Source organism: Pseudorasbora parva, chromosome 24 (genome assembly GCF_024679245.1).
Source record: "Pseudorasbora parva isolate DD20220531a chromosome 24, ASM2467924v1, whole genome shotgun sequence".
In the NCBI taxonomy this organism is placed as follows: Eukaryota; Metazoa; Chordata; class Actinopteri; order Cypriniformes; family Gobionidae; genus Pseudorasbora; species Pseudorasbora parva.
The window spans coordinates 21,224,427-21,249,310 of NC_090195.1; the positions used below are offsets into that span (position 1 = coordinate 21,224,427).

General features: G+C 41.2%; 1 protein-coding gene and 1 long non-coding RNA gene across 10 annotated transcripts in view; both read left to right on the forward strand.

Annotated features, from left to right (window-relative positions):
• Positions 1-24,884, forward strand: part of dlgap1b (discs, large (Drosophila) homolog-associated protein 1b) — a 232,740-nt gene that overhangs the window by 153,553 nt on the left and 54,303 nt on the right. For 7 of the 8 annotated variants that reach the window (XM_067435225.1, XM_067435223.1, XM_067435222.1 and 4 more), the window contains 2 exons: positions 2,322-2,502; positions 11,542-11,788. In XM_067435225.1, the coding sequence (XP_067291326.1) occupies positions 2,322-2,502; positions 11,542-11,788 (428 nt within the window). The remainder of the gene's footprint in view (positions 1-2,321; positions 2,503-11,541; positions 11,789-24,884) is intronic. The other variant, XM_067435224.1, reaches the window with a different exon arrangement.
• LOC137063924 (uncharacterized) lies at positions 22,181-24,484 on the forward strand. 2 transcript variants are annotated; one of them, XR_010901456.1, is made up of 5 exons: positions 22,181-22,324; positions 22,602-22,746; positions 22,985-23,037; positions 23,151-23,204; positions 23,980-24,484. It is a non-coding gene; the product is annotated as an uncharacterized lncRNA (long non-coding RNA). The 2 variants fall into 2 exon arrangements; XR_010901455.1 differs by having other exon boundaries at positions 22,181-22,746.

Genomic DNA, 24,884 nt, shown 5'->3' on the forward strand with positions numbered 1-24,884 from the left:
TGAATATTTTTTTACAGTGTAATAATAATAATAATAATAATAATAATAATAATAATAATAATAATAATAATAATAATAATAATAATAATAATAATAATAATACTTATTACATATGTGCAGTTGCTACAGACCTTAATCTAAAGTGTGACAAATTAAATATACAGGAGTTAATGCCCACAATGAAAGAAAGGTGTGGACAAATCTGAAACCAAGCAAACAGATTAAAAAGAAGGAAAACACAGCAGGAATGGGAATGTAAACTAAAAGTCCACGAATAATGGCAACATAATGATAGTTCATATTGTATATTTAATTTACTCAAGCATATGTCCTTAAACTCCTAATGTGCATGACTCAAGTGATAGCGTTCCAAATGGATCTTTTCATGTACTTCCTGCTCAGGAACATCAAACACTGCATAGGGACCTTGTGATGGGCTCTTTATCTATTTCTGCTTGACAGAAAGTGCCACCGCATTGCATATTTATAAATAGAGCATTGTGCCTTTAACTCCAACATGGGCACACACATTCAAACACACACACACACACATATATATTCTCCCACACATACATGAAACTGATAAATAATACATAACAAAAGAAGTGGAAATTTGGCACTTTCTACACTCAGTAATACAGTAGACATACACACTCATGCTCCTGCGTGCTTAAACAACCGCATATATACACCATGAAATTTGTGTGTGTGTGTGTGTGTGAGTGTGTGTGTGTGTGTGTGTGTGTGTGTGTGTGTGTGTGAGTGTGTGTGTGCATGTGTGTATGTGTGCCTTTGTTTATATTACATTGTGGAGACCAAATGTCCCCATAAGGATAGTAAAACCTGAGATTACCTACATTGTGAGAACCAGCCAGCGGTCCCCACTTTTCAAAAGGCTTATAAATCATACAGGATGAGTTTTTTTTAAGAAAGTAAAACTGCAGAATGTTTCCTGTGATGGGTAGGTTGAGGGGCAGGGGCAGTGTAAGGGGATAGAATGTACAGTTTGTACAGTATAAAAACCATTAAGTCTAAGGAGAGTCCCCACAAAGATTGTGTGTGTGTGTGTGTGTGTGTGTGTGTGTGTGTGTGTGCGTGTGTGTGTGTGTGTGTGTGTGTGTGTGTGTGTGTGTGTGTGTGTGTGTGTGTGTGTGTGTGTGTGTGTGTGTGTGTGTGTGTGTGTGTGTGTGTGTGTGTGTGTGTGTGTGTGTGTGTGTGTGTGTGTGTGTGTGTGTTATGTAATGCATATGGAATCCCCTGAGGCCTGTGCTCATTATTTACAGATATTTCATTTATTTCTTCAAAACAATTCCACAGAGTTGCATTTAAGACATGAGTCATATCTATCATAGTTTTTTGTATTAGCCAAATTTTTGTCAAACTATGAAATTATATTTCAAAATGCAGCAGACCAAACTTCATTTTAAATTAATAATCAATTGTATTTAAAATGAACTGTTTATAAAATATATAAATAGTATCATATTTACAGTATATATAAAATATAATAGTTTAAATGCATATTAACTATATAAGTGATTTTATCTACATAAAAAACATATAATGTGAAAAACTAAGGTCCTGAAATAATAGCATTTAATGAGATGAGAATGCATTAACTTTGTCCTATTTTTCTCCACAATATCAAAGTGTCCTCCCCTCCTCACTCTACACTCCAGTGAACTTTTGTCGTGTTTTGTCATTATTTGCTGCTGTAATTGATTTCATCCATTGCCATCTCTTCCTCTTAATCTATTCCTGTATTTTTCCTGCATTCTTTCCTCTTTGTTTCTCTTTTACGCTCTCTCTCTCTCTCTCTCTCTCTCTCTCTCTCTCTCTCTCTCTCTCTCTCTCTCTCTCTCTCTCTCTCTCTCTCTCTCTCTCTCTCTCTCCACATTCCTCACTCCAGTGAAGAATGACTAATGTGTGTTTTTACTTGGTATAACTGCATACTATTTTAAGAGCCGCATCCATAATTAAGATTGACTCGACCTGGAGGGATAGAATGTGTGTGTTCATGTTTTAATGCATTTCTGTGTTCATATTTCGAGGACCCGTTCGCCCATCCTCATGTAAACAAAAGCAGTTGAATGCTAGAACTAATTGTGAGGAGTTCATGTTTACATTGGTCTCAGATATATGAACAAGGGCGATACATTAACACACACGGAACAAATTGGAGTTGTTTTTAGGTCAGAATTAATGAGGATGAGATCTCTGTTGGAGGAAAACACAGGAACAAGAGTAATCTCACCTCTCATTTCATCCTCACCCCTCATTAAATTCTTGTACACCTGTTCATGCTCTCTTTCTGTTTGCAGGATCAGTACGGAGTCCCATTCCCCCAAGCTGCAGATCCGGAGTCACAGTTACCTGCGAGCGGTGAGTGAGGTTTCAATCAACCGCAGTTTGGACAGTCTGGACCCGGCCGGTCTGCTGGCCTCGCCCAAATTTCGCTCCCGAAACGAGAGCTACATGAGGGCCATGAGCACCATCAGCCAGGTTGGTCATCGCCCCGCCCCTCTCGTTCTCTGGTGGGACTCGCCATTAAGATACTTATCTTAAACCAGTTGGAAAGAGCAACTGGTCATGGATTAGATCCTAAAGGTGATTTCCAACCAGAACCTTCGATGTGGCCTCTTCAAGGTTTGCAGGGGGGAGGAAAAACAGGAAATAATAATAATAATAATAATAATGTTTTTGCTCAAGCAATCAGTTTTCGCTCAATCCCATAATCATCTCATGCAATCCTTTGTCATCTCTTCATCCAACAATATTCAGAATCCTAATTCGCATACTATCAGTGCTATATATAGTATGGAAGATTAGGATTAGAGCATCAAAAATCATAGTATGTTGTGAATACTGTGTTAAAAATGCCCAAGCTGGTGTGCTTATCAGATGTCTATGAGGCTATACAGACCAAAGTATACTTAACGCAAACATTAGCATATAGCCGAACAGGAATGTGTGCGTGAGATAGTTTTCACAAGGAAACCAGGCAAATTCATCTTTGCCATTTTAAAATCGCATGACCAGTGGAATACTACGCCCTTAATCTATATTACCCTCTTGTGCACTTCTACTCTCTGAATAAATGGATCAAGGTTAAATGCATATAGAGTATTTGTTCAATGGCTGCGTCTGAAATCGCATAATCTCTTGAGTTGGTACTTATTTTGAATAAGTAATTACTCCACGGGCACTAAAAGCTAAAAAAGTATGTTCTGTATGAATGTGTGCAGAATGTAATCTGAACGTACTACATTCGCAATGTTGTCATCATCATGTGACTTACCAGCGTCAGTTGCGTCGCTTCACTGGTATTCATAAATCCATAATTCATAAAATAGTAAAGTGTTCATCGTATATTCCGAATCTCGTCAGAAGGAGTCGGTCATGCGGGTTGTTTTTACCTACTCTTTTATGAGTATGGAGTATTCCTGCTCTTTGGAGTTCGGACATACAATAAAGATTCAAACGGTTATGAATCAGCGTATTGATTCATGATTTGGATCGCCAGTGTCACGTGATTTCAGCAGTTTGGCAGTTTTACACACGATCCGAATCATGAATCAATACACTGATTCATAACCGTTCAAATCTTTATTTGAGGATTGAAAACAAACGTGGAAGAGAAGACAATGCTGAATAAAGTCGTAGTTTTTGTTATTTTTGGACCAAAATGTATTTTCGATGCTTCAAGAGATTCGAATTAACCCACTGATGTCTCATATGGACTACTGTGATGATGTTTTTATTCCCTTTCTGGACATGGACAGTATAGTGTGCATACACTTGCATACGTTGTCGGACTAAATATAAAATATCTTAAACTGTGTTCTGAAGATGAACGGAGGTCTTACGGGTGTGGAACAACATTAGGGTGAGTCATTAATGACATCAATTTCATTTTTGGGTGAACTAACCCTTTAAGTAGCTTTTTGGCTACTTTGTAGTTGTACCGAGTTGTATCACATATATTAGCAACTTTTACTCTCCACTTGACTACATTTTTGAACAAGAAAATGTACTTTTTACTCAATACATGTGTAATGAGTAATGCAATTACACATTATATTATGCATGGCACTTAACTTTTTCTGCAGCAGTTTATTTCTGCTATAAAGAAGCAATATCACCATCTAAGTGCATTGAAGGTACTATATCCTGAGCGTTTTGCCTTTATTCACCCAAACATGTCAACAAGGCTATTTTACATAAATGTGAGAGCATTAGCAGGTAGTTGATGAATCACAGGTGTTTGATTTATGAGCTGAGGTCATGAATGAGCCGGTGATGAGGCTGAATCCAGCAGATCCAGTGCAAGGACACTTTGACTATTTCATTTTACTTAACATTTTATTTATCCACTATATTTACGAGACTGTTTTGAAGGATATTGGTTTACTTATGTCCTTTTTGTGCACTTGAGCTTAACTGAGACTTGAGAGTTTGTAGGCGTTTAAAGAGGCTGCTGTGCTGACCTTGATTTATTGCAATATTGAGGCATTCCGTTTTATTTTGATTTTGGAAAATAAACATGATTTCTCATTTCAAATCAATTGTTTCTTATTTTAACTGGTGTGTCACCCAGGTGTCGAGGACTAGTACATCTTTAAGCTTACATTTAGTATAGTACTTTAAGACTTTTACTCAAATCGTATTGGAATTGGTTACCTTTAACTTGTAATGGAGTCATTTTCTCTGTAAGGAATCTGTACTTTTACTCAAGCATGGTTTTCAATTACTCTTTACACCTTTGAAACCTCACCAACGACGCCTCAAATCTGTTATTCAGAATGTGTGGACTCGTTCTTCCTGGAGCAGCTCGCTGAAAATGCCAACTAGACCCAATGAATTCACGATTTATTAAAATAGTGTTCAAATTTATGTAATGTAATATGACAGTCCCAAATCATAGTTATTATTAGCTGTGCATTGCTGAATGAACACCAGTAAACTGGAGGACTGTGCTAGCGAGTTATTTAACTCAAAGAGATGTATTCTATATGAGATTAATCAGATATAGAGAAAATAAACATAATGTTACAAATTATATTTGCACAAAATCACACAAATGCATAAGTGAACTTGAACTATGCTATTCAGATTGTGTGTTTTTCATTCATTTTGCTTTACCTGGAGCAAAGCACTGAAACACGGCAACTAAACCCAAATTATTCACAATCTTTTAATACAATATTGTTCTCTCTATAATGTTATGTAATATGACAGTCCCAATCCGAGTCATTATTAGTTTTGTGCGTGCACTGAAGCTTTACTACCACTCCAATTCTTAACCAAGTGCATCCTATACAAGACAAATCAGATATAGATAGGCCTACACAAAATAAACACAATAGCACAACTTCCATTTGCACAAAGCGAAAGGCTGCGGATACACATGCTAACCCGCGCTCATGATGAAGGTGTAAAATGGTCCCAAACACAGCTCTGGTGCTCTCGTTTCATTTTTTTCTTGTGTCTGCTGCATGTTTCGCAGTTGAGCGTAACTGTACTTAATCGATGATCTATGCATTTTATCAATTAAATGTATTATTGAAAGTAAATTAATCGTTTACATCACTATTGTCAATACAAGTCCAAGATCATCAGCACTATTGGTTATGCTTAGAGAAACCATCAAACACAATCCCAGCATCCAAATATACTTCCCTACCATGTAGCAAGGAAGTATGTGAAAAGAGTACTGTATGTCTGAATAAATACATAAATGCTAGGAAAAATGTACCCTGGTGACCTACTACTTTCAGTGAGATTCTGAAGTGTGCATCGAATGGGCAGTTTACTATCCCATGAGGTCATGCGAGAGGAATTGTGAATGGCAGTGAAGCATGACAACTGACGGCACAAGTCATATGACAATGTAGTATGTCTGAATTTCATCCATATTACACATTCATATTATAGAACATAGGCCTACCTTTTTAACTGTAATGAAGTAAGTTCTTCATCAAATGCAGTACCTATGCAATTTCGATATCAGCTAATCGATATGCAACAAATTAATTTGTGGTGTCAACACCCAATTTTATGAATTCATGTCAGTTTTTGTCTAAATACTGAAAGAAAATGAACCAACAAGTACATACTAGAAAAAGATTTCAAACTGAAATGAGGTACAGTATACATCTACTCCATCAGAGTGGGCTGTTGTAGCTAACTGGAGGAGAATAAACTAGCAACAAAATATTAGCATTGCTTTAGGTCATTTTTAAAGGGTAAGTTCACCCAAAAATAAAACTGATGTTATTAATGACTCACCCTAATGTTGTTCCACACCCGTAAGACCTCCGTTCATCTTCAGAACACAGCTTAAGATATTTTATATTTAGTCCGAGAGCGTGTATCCAAGTGTATGCACACTATACTGTCCATGTCCAGAAAGGGAATAAAAACATCATCAAAGTAGTCCATATGTGACATCAGTGGGTTAATTAGAATCTCTAGAAGCATCAAAAATACATTTTGGTCCAAAAATAACAAAAACTACGACTTTATTCAGCATTGTCATCTCTTCCTCAAACCTCAAATAAAGCTTCAAACGGTTATGAATCAGTGAATCGATCAATGATTCAGATCGCCAGTGTCACGTGATTTCAGCAGTTTGGCATGTGATCCGAATCATTGATCGATTCACTGATTCACAACCGTTTGAATCTTTATTTGAGGATTGAAAACAAACAAGGAAGAGAAGACAATGCTGAATTAAGTCGTAGTTTTTGTTAATTTTTGACCAAAATGTATTTTCGATGCTTTAAGAGATTCTAATTAACTAACTGATGTCTCATATGGACTACTGTGATGAGGTTTTTATTCCCTTTCTGGACATGGACAGTATAGTGTGCATACACTTAGATACGCTCTGGGACTAAATATAAAATCTCTTAAACTGTGTTCCGAAGATGAACGGAGGTCTTACGGGTGTGGAGTCATTAATGACATAAATTTCATTTTTGAGTGAACTAAGCCTTTAAGGTAAGTTGGTGTCGGAAAAGCTAAGTAGCGTTCTTCCTTGTTAGCATGTGTAGCTAAGGGGTTTTCAAGGTGAGTTTTCAGGATTAGTGTCTGTTGCCATGGGATTTTAAGGTGAGTTTTCAAGATTAGCTTCTGTAGCCTTGGGATAAGGTGACGGGCAGCGTTTACAACCGAGCATTTTAAGGTGAGTGTAAAGAGCCTGACAGCTCACTCAGACAGACAACAGCCGTAACCTTTTAGAGAGCTGTTCCTCCCAACCGCGAAAAAAGTCACTGCCCTCAGGCGTTTATGCGGATGTGTGTCTTTACTGTTCCCTGAGGATATATCAATCATTTCAGTGACAAAAAGCTCAGTCAGCTCACCAAAAAAATAAAAACATCATTCATCGGTGCTTCATGCGTATACTCAATGTGTGTGGGGGAATGCATGCGTTCGCACTGCATGATGTGTGTACATACATACGTGTTGTGTGTAGGTGTTTTTCTGTGAAGTTTTGGGAGAGTTTATTTCTTGCTATGATTAGCAGACATTAGTGCCTGTCTCTCTGTAACCCCCTTTCACCAATGACAAAAACTCTGCTGTCCTTTCCTCCAATCACAACTCTCCATTAATCTTACAGTCACAGAATGCTCCAAACGACCTGTTTCCACTTTCTTTTGAACCTCAAATCCCAAGACCTTTTCTGTGTAAATCCAATCGCACTTCTCCTTACCGTCATCTCTTACACTGCTTTAGTAGAAAGAGCACTAGCGATGCAGCCGCACCTTATATTGCTTTCACTTGCAGATTTCCTCCCCTCTGCACTCTTATTTTTCCTGGTATGTTATCTGTATTAGTGTGTTTTACCCTCATCAATGAAGATGCAGCATGGATATAAGAGGGTTACATTTACCCTACAAGATAAATGATAGCTCATGACTCACAATCAAACATAGTTCCCCTCACCAATTGATCTTACAGCATTAATCAACCTACACATTTTCTACTGTCCTTTTGGTATGAAAACTTGATTATAAGTCAGTATACACTGTAAACCCGATTAAGATGGCAAAACTTTTAATGATCATTAACATCAAAATGTTTAAGTTAAGAAAGTTTAAGTAAGCAGAACTGGCAGATTTTGGCTAGCTTTAACTAGCTAATTCAGTAAACGCTAACTTGCTAATTGTTAACATAATGCTTTGATGGCATTAGCATAGCACTTGCTGAATGAGTATGGCAATATTGTACATTTAACACATAACTGTTTTCAATCCAAGCTCATTCTCACTTGTGAAAAAAACACACATAAAGTCTTCTAAATTAGCATAACTAAACATTAAACACTATTTCCTCCCACTTATTGCTTGTGCACAAAAAGCATTATATAACACTTAATTTGAGCATTTACTCTCATTGCAAAGCATGCTGGGAGATAGAAACCACAGACCAGTTTCAGTCAAATATACTTCAGATTACTTTAAAATGTGTCAGTTTTGTGAACACAAAAAAGTTCTATATACTCATAAAAGTTAATTTGCTTGAACTAATTTGTTTGAAGTTTACCCTACTCAAACAAAAACATTTTTTGAGCATTAGGGTTTACAGTGCAGCACAAATTTATCTTAAACACACTAATACAATTGTTTTTATTTAATTTTTTCTTGCTTTTGTATTTTTAATTTTTAATTCATGCTTGATGTTTAAAAACATTTTTCTGAAAATAAAAGATTTTCCAGCACTTCTAATAACATTGTGTGTACTAATCACAATGATATGGCCTTATAAATCACCCTGGATTGTGAAGTATTTAATGTTATTATATTAACATAATTATATTAATATAGTTAAATTATATTAACACAATATTTACAGTATATATATATATATATATATATATATATATATATATATATATATATATATATATATATATATATATATATATATATATATATATTATTTGATAATTTTATTAATATGGTTTTGTATTTTATTGTTACATTTACATTTAATGATTTAGCAGACGCTTTTATTCAAAGCGACTTACAAAAAGGGGGAGAGCAATAGAAGCAACGAAACAAACAAGGCCAACAACCTATAAGAGCTGTAAGAAGTCTCAGTTAATTAAGCACAGTACACAAACTTTTTTTTTTTTGGAACAAAATTTAAATGGATAGTTAATAGTTAATAAAACTTAGTTGTTAATTAATTACATCTAAAAATATATATATAAATCAAACACTTTATTATTATTTATACAAATAAATATTTGAAACATAGAAATTAATCAATCAAATATGTTATGTTCAAATAATTTAACATTTTAAATGTGAAAGTTGAATAAAAACATAGGTTTGTCAAAACTTCAAATTGTACTTTACTTTTTAACCCTGGGTTAATTTAATCTTCATTTATCTTGTTCCATATTTTACACTGTTCATACATTCCCATGGTAATCATTTTAGTACTGCAATACTGGATGTTTTCATAAAAGTCATGCTAAACATCTTTCAAAATGTATGAAGCATTACTCAGCCTAGGGTTCAAATTTGCCGTAATCCAAGGTTAAAGCAGCACTTGGCAACTTTTGCTCTTGGGGTCCCCCTACAGTTGGGAAAAAATAATGTCCTCGACTACTGTCGTAAGCTCTGTCATCCTACAACAGGGGATGTAATCGTGCGTGCATTTGTTGACATGACAACCCTGATAGCCCTGAACTAGTAATGCGCGGGTCGTCTCATAACCCGCGGACCCCGTATGTCTATTTAATGGTTGCGGGTGCGCGGCGGGTTGTAAAAATATATACAGTGGTGCGGTGCGGGCCAAATAACTTCATAAAAGTGGCGCCGCGGTTCGGTGCAGCACTAACAGTTACCCTGAAAACTGCAGAAGGAGTTCACATGCAGGTGTTCTTCTGGCGCCGCGTGTAAAATGTCTTCATCCCAGGTACAGTCAGTGGCATATGTTTCAGCATGTCATATGAATATAATTTCATGGGTTTTATTTTTTTCAAACGGCAAATAATCGCGATGCTCACGTTTACAAGCCAGCGTCATTATAGTAGTCTATTGGTTAGCGTTTTACAGAATCTATATGATACTTCAATTCAATGTTTGGGTGGTAACCTTAGGTAATCACCATAACAAGCATGACAGCATCGGTCGGGCACTCCTCCTTCAGCTCACGCCAACGAGCAAACGCTGGTCCAATGTTGATCCTCGTCCTGCCTTTAATCCCATCACTTTTTCGTTTCCTCTTATTGCTTTCCTCCAACAAAACCTTTTCTTTCTTATTTGTCTCTGCTGCTTCGGACATGACTATATTATCCGACGAACAAAGTTGGGCTCGCATGTCCGAATGTAAGGAAGTGTGGGTGTTGGTGGAAGTGACGTATATGCCGTAAAGCAGTCGAATTTTGTAGTTCTTTTTGTTCTCGGGTTACTACCCGAAACCCGAAGTTAAAAAGTACGATTAAAAACGATACAGACCCCATCAGGCTATGGCAGACGAGTCATTCAACCTATTGTAAGTCGATGTATCATCACAAGAGTCTTAAAAAATATATTATGAAGGTTGAAAAGTTACGTAGTGTTGCTTTAAGATTAGTGTGAAAAGTTTGCATGTATTTTAGTAGATCTTTATAAAAGCATAATTTAAAATCCCATGATTTCACGGCTCATCTGCCTTCTTAAAGGGATAGTTCACTTTGAAATTAAATTTTGATATGTTTTAGCGTACCTCATGGGCATCCGAGATGTAGGAGTATTTGTTTCCCCAGTAGTTTCAATTTTGATCATTTTAGGTCAAACCGTTCTTGTCTGTGCCTCACATAATGCAGATCTATGGTCACCACCTCAAAGAGCATACACAGAGAAGTCCAAATTAAACAATCCCCCATCGTAAGTACACACTGATGGCCTAAGACACGAAACGAGCGGTTTGTGTGAGAAAACGAACAGTATTTATATCGTTTTTACCTCTTGCACCACTACGTCTGATTGATCTGAGGGCGCGCGTACATGTTTCCTGTGGTGTACAAGAGGTAAAAACGATATAAATACTGTTCGTTTTCTCACACAAACCGCTCGTTTCGTGTCTTAGGCCATCAGTGTGTACTTACGATGGGGGATTGTTTAATTTGGACTTCTCTGCGTATGCTCTTTGAGGTGGTGACCATAGATCTGCATTATGTGAGGCACAGACAAGAACGGTTTGACCTAAAATGATCAAAATTGAAACTACTGGGGAAACAAATACTCCTACATCTCGGATGCCCATGAGGTACGCTAAAACATATCAAAATTTAATTTCAAAGTGAACTATCCCTTTAAAACAATGATTTAAAGTTATTATACATTAGTAAGCCTTGAGCTAACTTTTTTTTTTTAAAAACTACTTATTTAGACAGGTGTACTTATAATAATCCAAAGTGTGTATGTGTGTGTGTGTGTGTGTGTGTGTGTGTGTGTGTGTGTGTGTGTGCTGTGATTGATCCCATGACAGAAGGGAGATGGAGTAATATGACAGCATGTGGTGACGTGTTGTCTCCCCCTGCAGGTGAGCGAGGTGGAAGTGAACGGGCAGATCGAGGCCGTGTGTGAGAGTGTGTTCAGTGAGATGGAGTCTCAGGCCGTGGATGCTCTGGATCTGCCGGGGTCCGGATCCTTCCGCATGAGGAGCCACAGTTACGTGCGGGCCATCGAAAAGGGCTGCTCGCAGGAGGAAGAGGAGGAGAGAGCGTCACGGCAGGTCATCACACCACCTCGAACTACAACTACTGTTAGAACCATCCAGAGCAGTACAGGTACAAGCACATTAAAACCAGTACTATTACTGTATGTTTTATTAGTGGTTATAAGGGTCAAAGACATGCCATGGCATGTTAAGTGTTTTTACTGCAATTCATACATACTCTAACTTGAATGAAACACTTCTATGATGGATGTTTTCAATATCTATATTAAAAAAAAAATTTCTTCGTAAAAAACTTCGTAAAAAATACGAAGTTTGGCATAATATTTTCTAGCTTCTGTTTCTCAAACCGTTTTTTTTCTTTCCCAAAAGTCAGTGTGGTTTTGGTTGACTGAAAATAATGACTTTAATGAAATTATAGTATATTATTTTTTGGTAACGCTTTAGATTACAGCCCTGAATTTACAGCATAATTTTTGAACTATAAAGTCCGTATAGGCTATGTGTAGTGTAGGTAAAGAGGAACAAATGGTAAAGTTTGGGGAGTAAAGGGGTAACAACCAGTAAAATGTTCAAATAATTATACTGTAAGTATTTTATAGGGGCTAATCATTGTAATATACACACACAAAATCTTTAAGATTTTTTACATCAGTTCTTGAAAGTATATATATATATATATATATATATATATACTGTAAAAAAATTATTTAAAAAAAAGTTGCCTGGTTGCCTTAAAAATTTGAGTTCATTGAAATTAAAATTTTGAGTTAATACAATGAACATTTTTTGAGATTCGACAACCTTAATATTAAAATATTATTAAAAGATTTTGTAAGCATATTGGGTAATTGTGTGCGTTTTATTTTTGATGACGCAGTGAAACATGCCAAATAGTGCTTTTTTATGATTTATCAAATTTTTTATGTGGTTCAAATACAAAAATATTTTGAGTTTCTATTTATTAAACAAATTTCCTTCATTGTATCAACTCAAATTTTTAATTTCAATAAACTCACAATTTTAAGGCAACCAGGTTACTTACTTTTTTAAGTTAAACCAACACAATTTTTTTACAGTGTATATATAAATATATATATACACACACACAAAGATCAGGCATAATATTATGACCACTAACAGGTGAAGTGAATAACGCTGATTATCTCTTAATAACGGCACCAAGTGAACATTTTGTCCTCACAGTTAAAGCAGGAAAAATGGCCATGCATAAGGATTTGAGCGAGTTTGACAAGGGCCAAATTGAATGGATGGATGAGGGATGATGCACATGTTTTTTTCACCACTGTCATCTGATGGTGTTTTAGTTCCTTGCCATTTTCGCCTTCAGCTTGCTCATTGGGGGCTTAAATGATTTTTAATATTCACAAAATATTATCAAACTAATTGTATTGACACTATCAGATGAGAACACAACTGTAACAAACTGCTCTGAGACAGAAGGTTGAAGATCCACACGCAGTATTTATTAAAGGGTAATCCAAAATCATAGTCCATAAAACAGGCAAAAGGTCATACACAGGTAGGCAGTTCAATCAGGCAAACAAAACAAGTGACAGAGGCAAAAGGGTAATCCAAGACAGGCAAGAAATCCAAAGAACCAAGAAACATAAAACCATAGAAACGCTCAGAAATGCAGTTGACACTAAACAAGACTTTGCCATGAATGATAGAGATAACGTCCCCGGTTACGTATGTAACCTTAGTTCCCTGAGAACAGGGAACGAGACGCTGCGTCAGCTGACGCTACGGGGAACGCCTTCAGCGTGACAGGTGTCTGAAATCGCTATCAAATCACAATCCTACTGACCGTCGGCAGCTGGTGATGTCATCACCGTGCGACCAGGAAGTATAAAAAGGCACCGTGCCAATATGACAACATCCGCTTCGTCTGAAGGGACTGTGGGCAGGCACACCTTGAAGCATGGCCATGTGACGCAGCGTCTCGTTCCCTGTTCTCAGGGAACTAAGGTTACATACGTAACCGGGGACGTTCCCTTTCGAAAGGGAACTCGCGCTGCGTCAGCTGACGCTACGGGGAACGATATACCCACGCCGCCATGCTGAGGGGAGTGCACGCCCCTTACTGGCAGTGAGAACTGCCTGGACGAGTGTTCGCGGAAAGTCTGAACCACTCCCCCTCTAGCCACACAGGCTGCCAGTGACATCATTCCCTACGGTCATAGCCCAAGCTATATGCCTAAGAGAGAACCTAAACAAGTTTTACTGAGGTTTCCTACTCTCGGCTTGCTCGAGGGCCTGGGACCTACTACGTTCGAAGGAAGGAGTCCCTTAAGGGAATGTGGCTAGGGGACCCGAGGGCGCCACCAGCCGTCACTAATTCGGGAAAACCCCTCACCGAATGCCACCAGGGAGGCCTCACCTGGCATCACTTCTGTGGGACACCCCAGCTTGGCCAACCCTGTCTGTCAAAACAGAGCCTCCGGACATCGCTCTATTCATGAGCATCCAGACTGAGGGACTGCAAAGTGGCAGTGTCCTCCTCAGACCGGAACTCGGAGACGGGAATCCTGGAGAGCAGTACTCAGCTTAGTGCTTCTTACCCTTGCCATCGAGGGGAGTCTCTTCTGCTCGATCCTAGGATCTACTGAGCACATTTATTACAGGGGTGCTCAGGAGGCCTAAAAAAGGCCTATGGACTGATCTACCCGGGAGGCCCCGAGGGGGGCCTGCCCGTCTGATCAGACTCAAGCGGCCTTAAGCTCGCAGACGACCCTCAATGAGGGGAGCTCTTAAGCCAGCTTGGTAGGTAACCCATGCTGTAGGCTAGCCAGTCCCTGTCCTGAAGGGACTGCGCAGCAGAAACGGAGTCTCGTTGTGCTAGGGCATAAGCCCGCCCTTGAGTTATACCGGCGCAGGCCGGGACCCACCGGCGGGCAGCCGCTAGCTGTCAGCCCAAAGCCAGTTATACGTTCCTGTTTCAAGGAACCGTTTCCCCTCCAGGGAGGCCATGAGGCGCCTCCACCCAGCACCGTTAGTGTTAGCTGTTTGCTGTTAAAAGCCGCAGGAAGGTGGCTTTACTGGTTCCTCAGAGGGCTCATGAGGCTATAACGCCAGAAGCCACCCACGCTAATGGCTAGCGTGTCACCGAGACCTTGGTCCGGGAATCCTCTCCCAAAAAGGCCAAAAGAGGCCTGACAGCATAATACACTGGCCTAACGAGCGTCCCAGCTCGGGGCTCACCCTCAGGCGGCCTGCAGGCAGGTGGCTTTACTGGTTCCTCAGGGGGCTCGTGAGGCTATAGCGCCAGAAGCCACCCATGCTAATAGCTAGCTTGTCACCGAGACCTGGTCCGGGAATCCCTCCCAAAAAGGCCAAAAGAGGCCTGACAGCATAATACACTGGCCTACCGAGCGTCCCAGCTCGGGGGCTCACCCTCAGGCGGCCTAGAGCGGCCTACTTCCTGTCAGCCAACGTGCAAACTGTTGGGAGCTGTTGCGTTCCCGGGGCTCGCCTCCAGGGAGGCCTGTTTGATGCCTACGTACAGTCCGGTCTTTTTTTTTTTTTTTTTTTTTTTTTAGGGCGGCCCGGAGAGGCCTATTGCCGAATGGCAGTTCCCTATTAGATTGGTGACATACGGTGCTTATCCGATGGCAAATCCCACCGGAAACCCCGCAGGGCCGGGAAACGATCATAGGACGGCCTGAAGCGGCCCGTCCCTGATAGCAGACTATGCTAGCCGCCTGGCTAGCACCCGCGCACACTGTTGCAAGACCTGGGAACCGGGACTCACCCTACAGGCGGCCTCAAGCGGCCTAGATCCTGTCAACCAATGGTCGGAACCCTAGGTCACCCCCTCAGGGGACGCCATGTGAGGCGTGCTGAAACTCAGCGAGCCCTTAAAGTCGGGCTGACAGTGGCTGTCTGCTGGCTGATGAGGACTGGGTATCCAGTCACTACCTGGGGACTCATCCCCAGGGAGGCCGTTAGGGGCCTACTTATGACGAGGTTTCTACTGCAACCGACATCGTTGGGGAGAACCCTCCCCGCTCACATGGGCCACGACGTCGGAACTCACCCGCAGGGAGGCCTACTGAGGCCTACCACCTGACCCAGAGTTAACTGCCCGGACTGCCTCGGCTGGCGTTTCCCGCCAGCCAGCCTTCTATAGTCGGTCCGCCCCAGCGGCCCATAGCAGCCTTCTGCGACGGCGCAGTCTCTCAGGCAGCGCCTACCAGCGTGGACCTAAAACACAATGCCCACAGCAGTGCACTCAGCATTAAGCGCCTTGAACCCTCTAAAGCGAGGGGAGTACAACTTACGCCACCTGCCTCCAGGGCGGCCGTCTGGTCGTCCAGCGGTCCGCCGTCCGCGCAAGGGCATCAGCCGTGACAGTGTTTGGACTCCAGGGGAGCATCCTACCAACCGATGCTTTCAGATGGTTGCGAAGTACAGCTCGACCCGAGCCTAAAAGGTGAAGCAGAAGACACAGAGCAAAAAGTGAAAGATATTGAACACACACACACATAACCGGCCATTTCCTGAACCAAGCCGGGGGGCCGCCCAGAAGTGGCGGCCGCACTAGCTCTGGGGGGCGGGGCTAGCAAAACCAGTCTAACTGCGCACCGCGAAGAGACGCCTACCCCGTCCCCACGACCACTGGCTGAGTCGCGATTCATTCTGCTAAACACCTTTATGCATTAATAATAACCCCCAAATGCAGAAGGGGGGTGGGCATTGGCCGGACGACCCTACTGCGGGGAGGCCGGGTAGGGATATAAAGCTCCTACGTGACCACCGACAGGAGCCCGGGGCAACTGCCAGGGCGATAAGCCACCGCGAGACGCCACCGTCATCCCATCAACAGCCTAGGCCAACCTGATGCACTAGCATCGGTCTGATAATCCCACACACAACGGCCCTAAATAGGGCTGGGACAGACCTTACTGTAGTTCATGCGCTAGCCTAACCTCACAAATTAATCTAGATATTTCACTAGCAGAGGTGCCAACGCTACCCAGAGGTGGCTACAGCTAAAAACGTTCGCCAGGAGAACATACGTCAGTTTATATCGCCGCTACATGCCCGCGGCATGTGCGGTGGCCTCAACTGCTCATATTACACATATCCAGAAGAGAAACAGCCTTATAAACTACTGTTGCTACACAAGCAAACGTACAACCTACATAAACACACTGTGTTTATACAAAACATCGTTCTAGCCACCTTTACCGGGGAACTACAGGCCCACTGTTACACTTTACTTCATCTTTTGTAGACAAAATATCCCTCAGGGACGCATAGAGTCCAAACATACGGCATTAAAAAGAAGAATGTTTGCCCTAAAAAGGGGACTCACCCGCTGTCTTCCGTGCCTCATCGCTTCATGTAACATGCATGCTTCGGCGCACTAACCTGAGGGTGGGGCGCTTCATTCTCAAGCAAGGCCGATTTTGGAGGCGGCCGCGAAATCCCGCTATTCCCAGAGACGATGCACTGTGTGCGGGCAGAGCACACACCGGCCTGGCAGGCCGTCAGAGTCTCACATCCGCTCATCATCGGCCCGCGCGGCCTGGTGTGAAGCGCGCCCGGGGAGAGAAAAGAAACACAACAGAAAACAAAGGAGGGGACATATTCACATCACTTCCGCGCCCTCGGGGGCGGAGACTCACCACCCCGCTTCCGGCGCTGGAAGCGGCTCTTCTCCCCGATGTCCCTCCTCCTGTTGCGGGTGTCCCGCCTCTTCTGCGTCCTACTCCTCCACGGAGGGGGCGCCCGAGAGGCTACGCTGCTGCGTTGGCCCAATCGATGCTCCTCGGACCTCGAAGGGCCAGGGACACCCTCCTGCCTGGGCGCCGCCCCGGACCTCAGCGGAATACACGTTCTATACGCCGCTGAGCGCGCCCTCGCCTCTCTGAACTTTCCCACCACCGCCTCGACGGAGGTGCCGAAAAGCTCAGAGGGCGAGACCGGGGCATCAAGGAGAAAAGCCTTTTCTTTCCCCCCGATGTCCGCCAGGTTCAGCCACAGATGCCTCTCCGTGGCGACCATAGCCGCCATCGACCGTCCGATGGCGACTGCTGTGTGTTTGGCCGCCCGGAGAGAGAGATCCGTGGTGCGGCGCAACTCAGCCATCGCATCAGGGGGTAGGCCCTCCCCCTGATCGAGGTCCCTCAGCAGATCGGCCTGATAGGCCTGCAACACTGCCATTGTGTGCAAGGCCGCCGCCGCCTGACCCGCCGACGTGTATGCCCTGCCGTTAAGACGCGAGGTCGTCTTTAATGGTTTAGACGGCAGGGCAGGAGCTCTTAGTGTCGATGGCCGCCCAGACGCGAGATAGTTCGCGAACGTCTCGTCGATGGGCGGCATCGACACACACCCTGCCTCGGCCAATCCCTCGACATCAGCGAAGTTAAACCGCTGATGCCGATGGATTCGCGCCGAGTAGGGTTTCTTCCATGCCCCCACGACCTGCTCGTGAAGGTCGGGGAGGAATGGAAGGCTCCCGGGAGCTGGGCGGCTATGGTCGGGGAGAAACCGATCGCCCAATCTGTCTGGGCGGGCGGCCTCTCCCCTGGCTCTCTGCCACGGCAGCTGAAGTCTCAGCGCCGCGCGCCCCATTACATCATACAGCTCCCCATACACGGGGCAGGATGGCTGGGAGGATTCAGCCTCAGCTTCATTTTCCCCCACATCCACAGCCATCCTCTGATCGACCGGAAGAGCATGAGCTGACGACGAGGAGGAGTCTCCATCCGACTCCTCCTCCGTCAGCCTGCTCTCGCGACCTGGCTGATCATCCGCGAGAACTGTACTCTCTAGACGATGAGCCAGGTCCATCTGGGAGCCCCAGGACAGACGGCGCCGCTCAGCCTCAGCTTGAGCGGGACCGCTCCCAGATGCTGGCTCTTCTTCCCTCGAGAAGAAGGCCAGGCGAGAGCGGAGCGTCCTCAAGGGAAAACGCTCGCAGTTCGCGCAGGAGGCCCCCTCGAGAACCTCCCGCGCGTGCTCTTCCCCCAGGCAGAGCACACAAAGGGTGTGTGTGTCCTCAGGCGTAAGAAACCTGGGACACGGATCAGCGCACTTCCTGTACGCTCCCTTAACCTTGCGTGTGCACTTCATTTTACGACTTTCCAGCGAACCAGACAAAACAGTCCCTGAAGACGAAAGGATGTTGTCATATTGGCACGGTGCCTTTTTATACTTCCTGGTCGCACGGTGATGACATCACCAGCTGCCGACGGTCAGTAGGATTGTGATTTGATAGCGATTTCAGACACCTGTCACGCTGAAGGCGTTCCCCGTAGCGTCAGCTGACGCAGCGCGAGTTCCCTTTCGAAAGGGAACTAGGCTTATATAGGCAGAGGTAATGAGGTGATGAAACACAGGTGTAAACATTGAGAGCTAATGAGTCCAGGGAAAGGATTATGGGTAATGTAGTTTGTGATGGAGTGACAGTTCGGGGTGGAGTGCCCTCTGGTGGTGATCATGGGCACTCACACTGGTGGATTGTAATTTTTTTAAATAATTTTTCAGTTGGCCAAATAGAATTTCTGTGAATTGATGCAATTTGATTCACAGAAATTCAATTTGGCCAACTGAAAAATTTAGATGTGATCAGTCACTAGAAAATGTTCAACTGGAGACCTGATTTTTTTTACAGTGAAGACATTTTTAAACATTACTGTTATTTTTGTGTATTATTGTGTAGCTGCTTTCAAACAATCTGTAGCCTAATGAACTATAAATGAATGTGATTTGACTTGACGTTACATGCATGCTCAACAACAATTTAATTTGGGAGCAATTTAAAAAGAACATACAGTGCATACCTTTTTTAAAATACTAAGTATCATATAATACATATAGGACTATGTATTTTTTATCATTACAGAATACATGATGTAGTTTTTTAATATGATTTTATTTAGAAATTTAAATCAAGGCTAGTTCCTGTTGTTACCCCTTTATTCCCCAAAATTTACATGTTGTTCCCCTATACATACTATTTAGTTAACTATAATGACAAAAAAATACGCTGTAAATTAAATGTTTACTTGCGTAGCACTCTCCGGGCTGTAATCTAAAGCGTTACCTATTTTTTTATCCATAGTTTGGAGGACCCTGCATGTGTGTCACAACCTGAAGTGTCAAAACTTTTGCCTAAAATTATTTCATTTTTTAAAAATTAATTCACATATAGAAATAAGATTTTCTAGAATTTAACATGCATTTTAATCTAGATATTAACAATCAGGCATAGCATTATGACCACTGACAGGCGACACTGATTATCTCTTCATCACGGCACCTGTTAGTAGGTGGGATATATTAGGCAGCAAGTGAACATTTTCTCCTCACAGTTAATGTGTTAGAAGCAGGAAAAATGGGCAAGAGTAAGGATTTGAGGGAGTTTGACAAGCTCCAAATTGTGATGGCTAGACGACTGGTCAGGACATCTCCAAAACTGCAGCTCTTGTGGGGTGTTCTCTGTCTGCAGTGGTCAGTATCTATCAAAAGTGGTCCACAGCACACCTTCAGGGGACTAGTGGAGTACATGCTTCGATGGGTCAAGGCTGTTTTGGCAGCAAAAGCAAGACCAACACAATATTAGGAATTGGTCATAATGTTATGCCTGAACTATAGCTGTTGTATAAAACTATCGATTTTTAAATGACTTTAGAAATTCCATACTGCTATTCTTTTCCCTTTTCTCTGCTATCCTTGACTCTCTCTATCACTTCAACTGTATGAATAGAGACCCAAGGTCTTTTCCCTCTTTCTCTCTGGTGCTGCGTGTTGTTTAATTACAGCGATTAGAGAGTCTCATTCTTGCTCCTCGTCACACTGTCATCAGGGTCGTAGTCAGCTAATTAAAAACATTTACAGACAAGTGGGATGAAGGAAGGCCAGAGAAAAAGTGAAAGAGCTGTTGAGAAAAATTAGAACGAGAGAGAGGAAACTGACAGGAACATAATACTATATGGAGATGTGATTTTGGGATTTGCGGAATGACTTTTGTGTAAAAAAAAAAAAAAAAAAAAAAGCTCCATTATCAACAGTGTCCCATGTGTGTGCTTTTTAAAAACTCTTATTCACCAAGCTTTAATCTCTGGTTAAAAAAAAAAAAAAATTGTCAATCAGGATTAGGTAAGACTTCATTGCTTTCGCTGGCCATTATTCACTTAAACAAGATTGTGAATCAATTAAATACAAATTCCAGACATGCAGTGGACTTTTAAAAAGAGGCCGCAAAGTCTGCTCTCTAGGTTTGGGTATTTGCATTTCATATCACGCAGTTTATGGGTTTATATATATATATATATATATATATATATATATATATATATATATATATATATATATATATATATATACAGTTCCTTCTCAAAGAATTAGCATATTGTGATAAAGTTCATTATTTTCCATAATGTAATGATAAAAATTAAACTTTCATATATTTTAGATTCATTGTACACCAACTGAAATATTTCAGGTCTTTTATTGTTTTAATACTGATGATTTTGGCATACAGCTCATGAAAACCCAAAATTCCTGTCTCAAAAAATGTGCATATCATGAAAAGATTCTCGAGCTATTAACCTAATCATCTGAATCAACTAATTAACTCTAAACACCTGCAAAAGATTCCTGAGGCTTTTAAAATCTCCCAGCCTGGTTCATTACTCAAAACCGCAATCATGGGTAAGACTGCTGACCGGACTGTTGTCCAGAAGGCCATCATTGACACCCTCAAGCGAGAGGGAAAGACACAGAAAGAAATTTCTGAACGAATAGGCTGTTCCCAGAGTGCTGTACCTGCGGAAGCAGTGGACTGAGTCTGGAGTAGAAACATCCAGAGCCACCGTGCACAGGCGTGTGCAGGAAATGGGCTACAGGTGCCGCATTCCCCAGGTCAAGCCACTTTTGGGCTACAGAGAAGCAGCACTGGACTGTTGCTAAGTGGTCCAAAGTATTTTTTTTTCGGATGAAAGCAAATTTTCCATGTCATTCGGAAATCAAGGTGGCAGAGTCTGGAGGAAGACTGGGGAGAAGGAAATGCCAAAATGCCTGAAGTCCAGTGTCAAGTACCCACAGTCAGTGATGGTCTGGGGTGCCATGTCAGCTGCTGGTGTTGGTCCACTGTGTTTTATCAAGGGCAGGGTCAATGCAGCTAGCTATCAGGAGATTTTGGAGCACTTCATGCTTCCATCTGCTGAAAAGCTTTTTGGAGATGATTTCCTTTTTCAGCACGACCTGGAACCTGCTCACAGTGCCAAAACCACTGGTAAATGGTTTACTGACCATGATATTACTGCGCTCAATTGGCCTGCCAACTCTCCTGACCTGAACCCTATAGAGAATCTGTGGGATATTGTGAAGAGAAAGTCGAGAGACGCAAGACCCAACACTCTGGATGAGCTTAAGGCCGCTATCGAAGCATCCTGGGCCTCCATAACACCTCAGCAGTGCCACAGGCTGATCGCCTCCATGCCACGCCGCATTGAAGCAGTCATTTCCAATAATAACCAACTGCAGAACCGCAGAACCCATATACGTCACTCACAACGCTCTGAGGACAACAGCGCCATGCCACAGTCTCATGCCGGAAGTGGGCGGAGTTCACGAAAACTAAACAATCGGCACGGCGGAAGAAGAGAACACGGTAAACAGCTGTTTTGTGTTGTGGTTTTAATCTATCAAGTTTATTTGTGTTGTGTATTTGATCCATCGTTGTTGTATTAACACTTTATACAGAACGTGGCTCTATTTTTTTCTAATGTGCTCTGCTTTACGATGTCTATCGCGTCTGTTGATATGGTCTTGGTTTAAGTAACATAATTGTTTGTGATTTTATTTTTGGTTGTTGGCGCCGTATTTTTTATTTGCTTTTATCTGATACTGACCAGTGTTTTATGTGTTTTTCCCACTAATTTATTGAGGCATTACGATTTGGAGAGGACCAGCTTTACTTCATGTACATCAATGCAAGACATTCTGCAACAGTTTCTACTGCCCAGTGTTTTAAACTGACCAGATAGCACAGTACACCTTCATATTCACTTCAAAAAGCAGCTGTCCATGGAGGTATGAAGGTTTTGAGTTATTTGTTTATACACAGTAGCAAGAAATAGTATTTATTTGTTGTCCCTTTTGAATTAGTTGGTTATAAAGTTTCAAGTGTATATATATATATATATATATATATATATAGTGCTTAAGCTAACAAAATGCAAACACTATTTCATGTGTTTGAATGTGTCCCATTAAAATTAAATTAAGTACACAACCAAGCATTATATATATCTGTTTGATTTTGTTGCAGTAAATTGACAATCAGAATGTCACCCAGGATAATGGAAGCTGATCAAAAACAAGGTTAGTTTTAAAAGGCTCTAATAAAGACATAAGCTACTTATACAGATAGTGTGTTGTTATATGTCAGATTTTCCAGGAATGTTCTTCTATTCTATAATGTTCAATTGTTTTAGACTGTTCCACAACAGTTGGATGGCTCTATTGACAGTAGGATCTTCATGTCAATGGTAAGAAAAAGAAGGAAAAGGTAATTTTTTTTAAAATACAAGCTTCCCTTCATTAGGATAAAAAACATGAGGGCTTTTCACACTTGAAATAGTAAACTCCGGATATACAGAATCTTGGGTTATCTTGCTTCATGTTTCACACTGATCATCATTTACCTGAGATGAACAATCAATCCTGGGTATTCATACACTGCCGTTCCACACTGTACTTTAATAAACCATGGGATAACATATGTGCATTATCAGGGTCACTGACAGACACTGCACTGCACACAATATGTTTTCATAAATGCTCAAGCTTTGCATGTCCTTGTATTACAAGTTTTTCCTGAATGGACATTTCAGACTATACAATAATTTAAATGGTCTCTTCTTCGCTGCAATTGCGTTTTCTGTTTGCATTTGATGTTTTTCCTCTTCAATGCTGACTTTATTATTTATATAGAGTGCACAGTGTTTCAGTGACTGTCCAAAGCACGTAAATATAAAAGTGTGAAATGTTACTTTACCCGAGGTTAAAAGTGTGTTTAGAATGACGATAAGCTCAGTGTGAGAAGCCCTATGAAGTGCTTGCCTTTAATTTCTGTATACCTTTTGAACTGAAAATGGTTAATTAATTTGATTGTGACAGGGTATCATTTATGTCAGAAATTTAGACATGAGAAACTGAATTTCACAACTTTATTATACATGCTACATCCTGACTTCAACACACGATATTGTTAAAACACTTCCAACATTTTATCCTATTTGTTTGTACCCTTGTCTCATGAAGGAGCCACGGATCACAGAAGACTCTGGAACAACCAACTGTTTTCAACAGTTTAGTGGAAGAGCCCTGATTTCTGAAATGTGAAAGTGGAAGACTAGGAAAAAGCCCTTCAACTTTCACAGGCTGAATGGTTGACCGACAACTGGCCAAAGAGACAGTTGTCAATGTTTATAGAGGTCACTTTTATTTTAGATTTAATTTGTCATGTACCTGCTGTGCAATAACTTTCAACTTAGTTCAATTTATTCCCCTTGGTCTGATTGTGTATTTTTTTTAAAGCAAACCCAAGCTAGTATATGACGCCTTTGCTACTTAAGGGGATTTTTAAGGAACATTTTATAAAATTAAACAATTTCTGTGTGTTTTGGGGTTTGATTAATCTGAATCATGCATAACAGTGTAGAATTGTGTAATATATATTATCTACTATGAATAAAAGGTTTATTCTGAGATGCTTGAGTAAAAAACAAATATATTGTGTCATAAAAATAAATGTTCAAATGCTCAATCTTTGTTTTCATTTTTTGTGTGTTAAGATTTGTGTTCAGTTTATCTAATATAATATTTAAGACATAATATAAATAAAAAATAATAGCAACTTTTTACTTTAAAAACGTTACAATGTTTTTTTTATAAATACATTTTTTAACGTAAATTATTTCATTTTGTATTAATATCCAGTATTGTTTATTTTAAAACATATTTATATGATTTAACTATGAGTAAGTATATCTATCTAGCCTATCTATCATCTCTCTATCTATCTTCAATTAGAACTTATTAATTAAATACTTGACATTATTAACATCGTTTAAACTTTGGGCTTGAAACGCTCCAAATAGAGCAATGTATGCGAAGATAAATCAGCTCCGCCCACTTCCGGCATGAGACTGTGGCGTGGCGCTGTT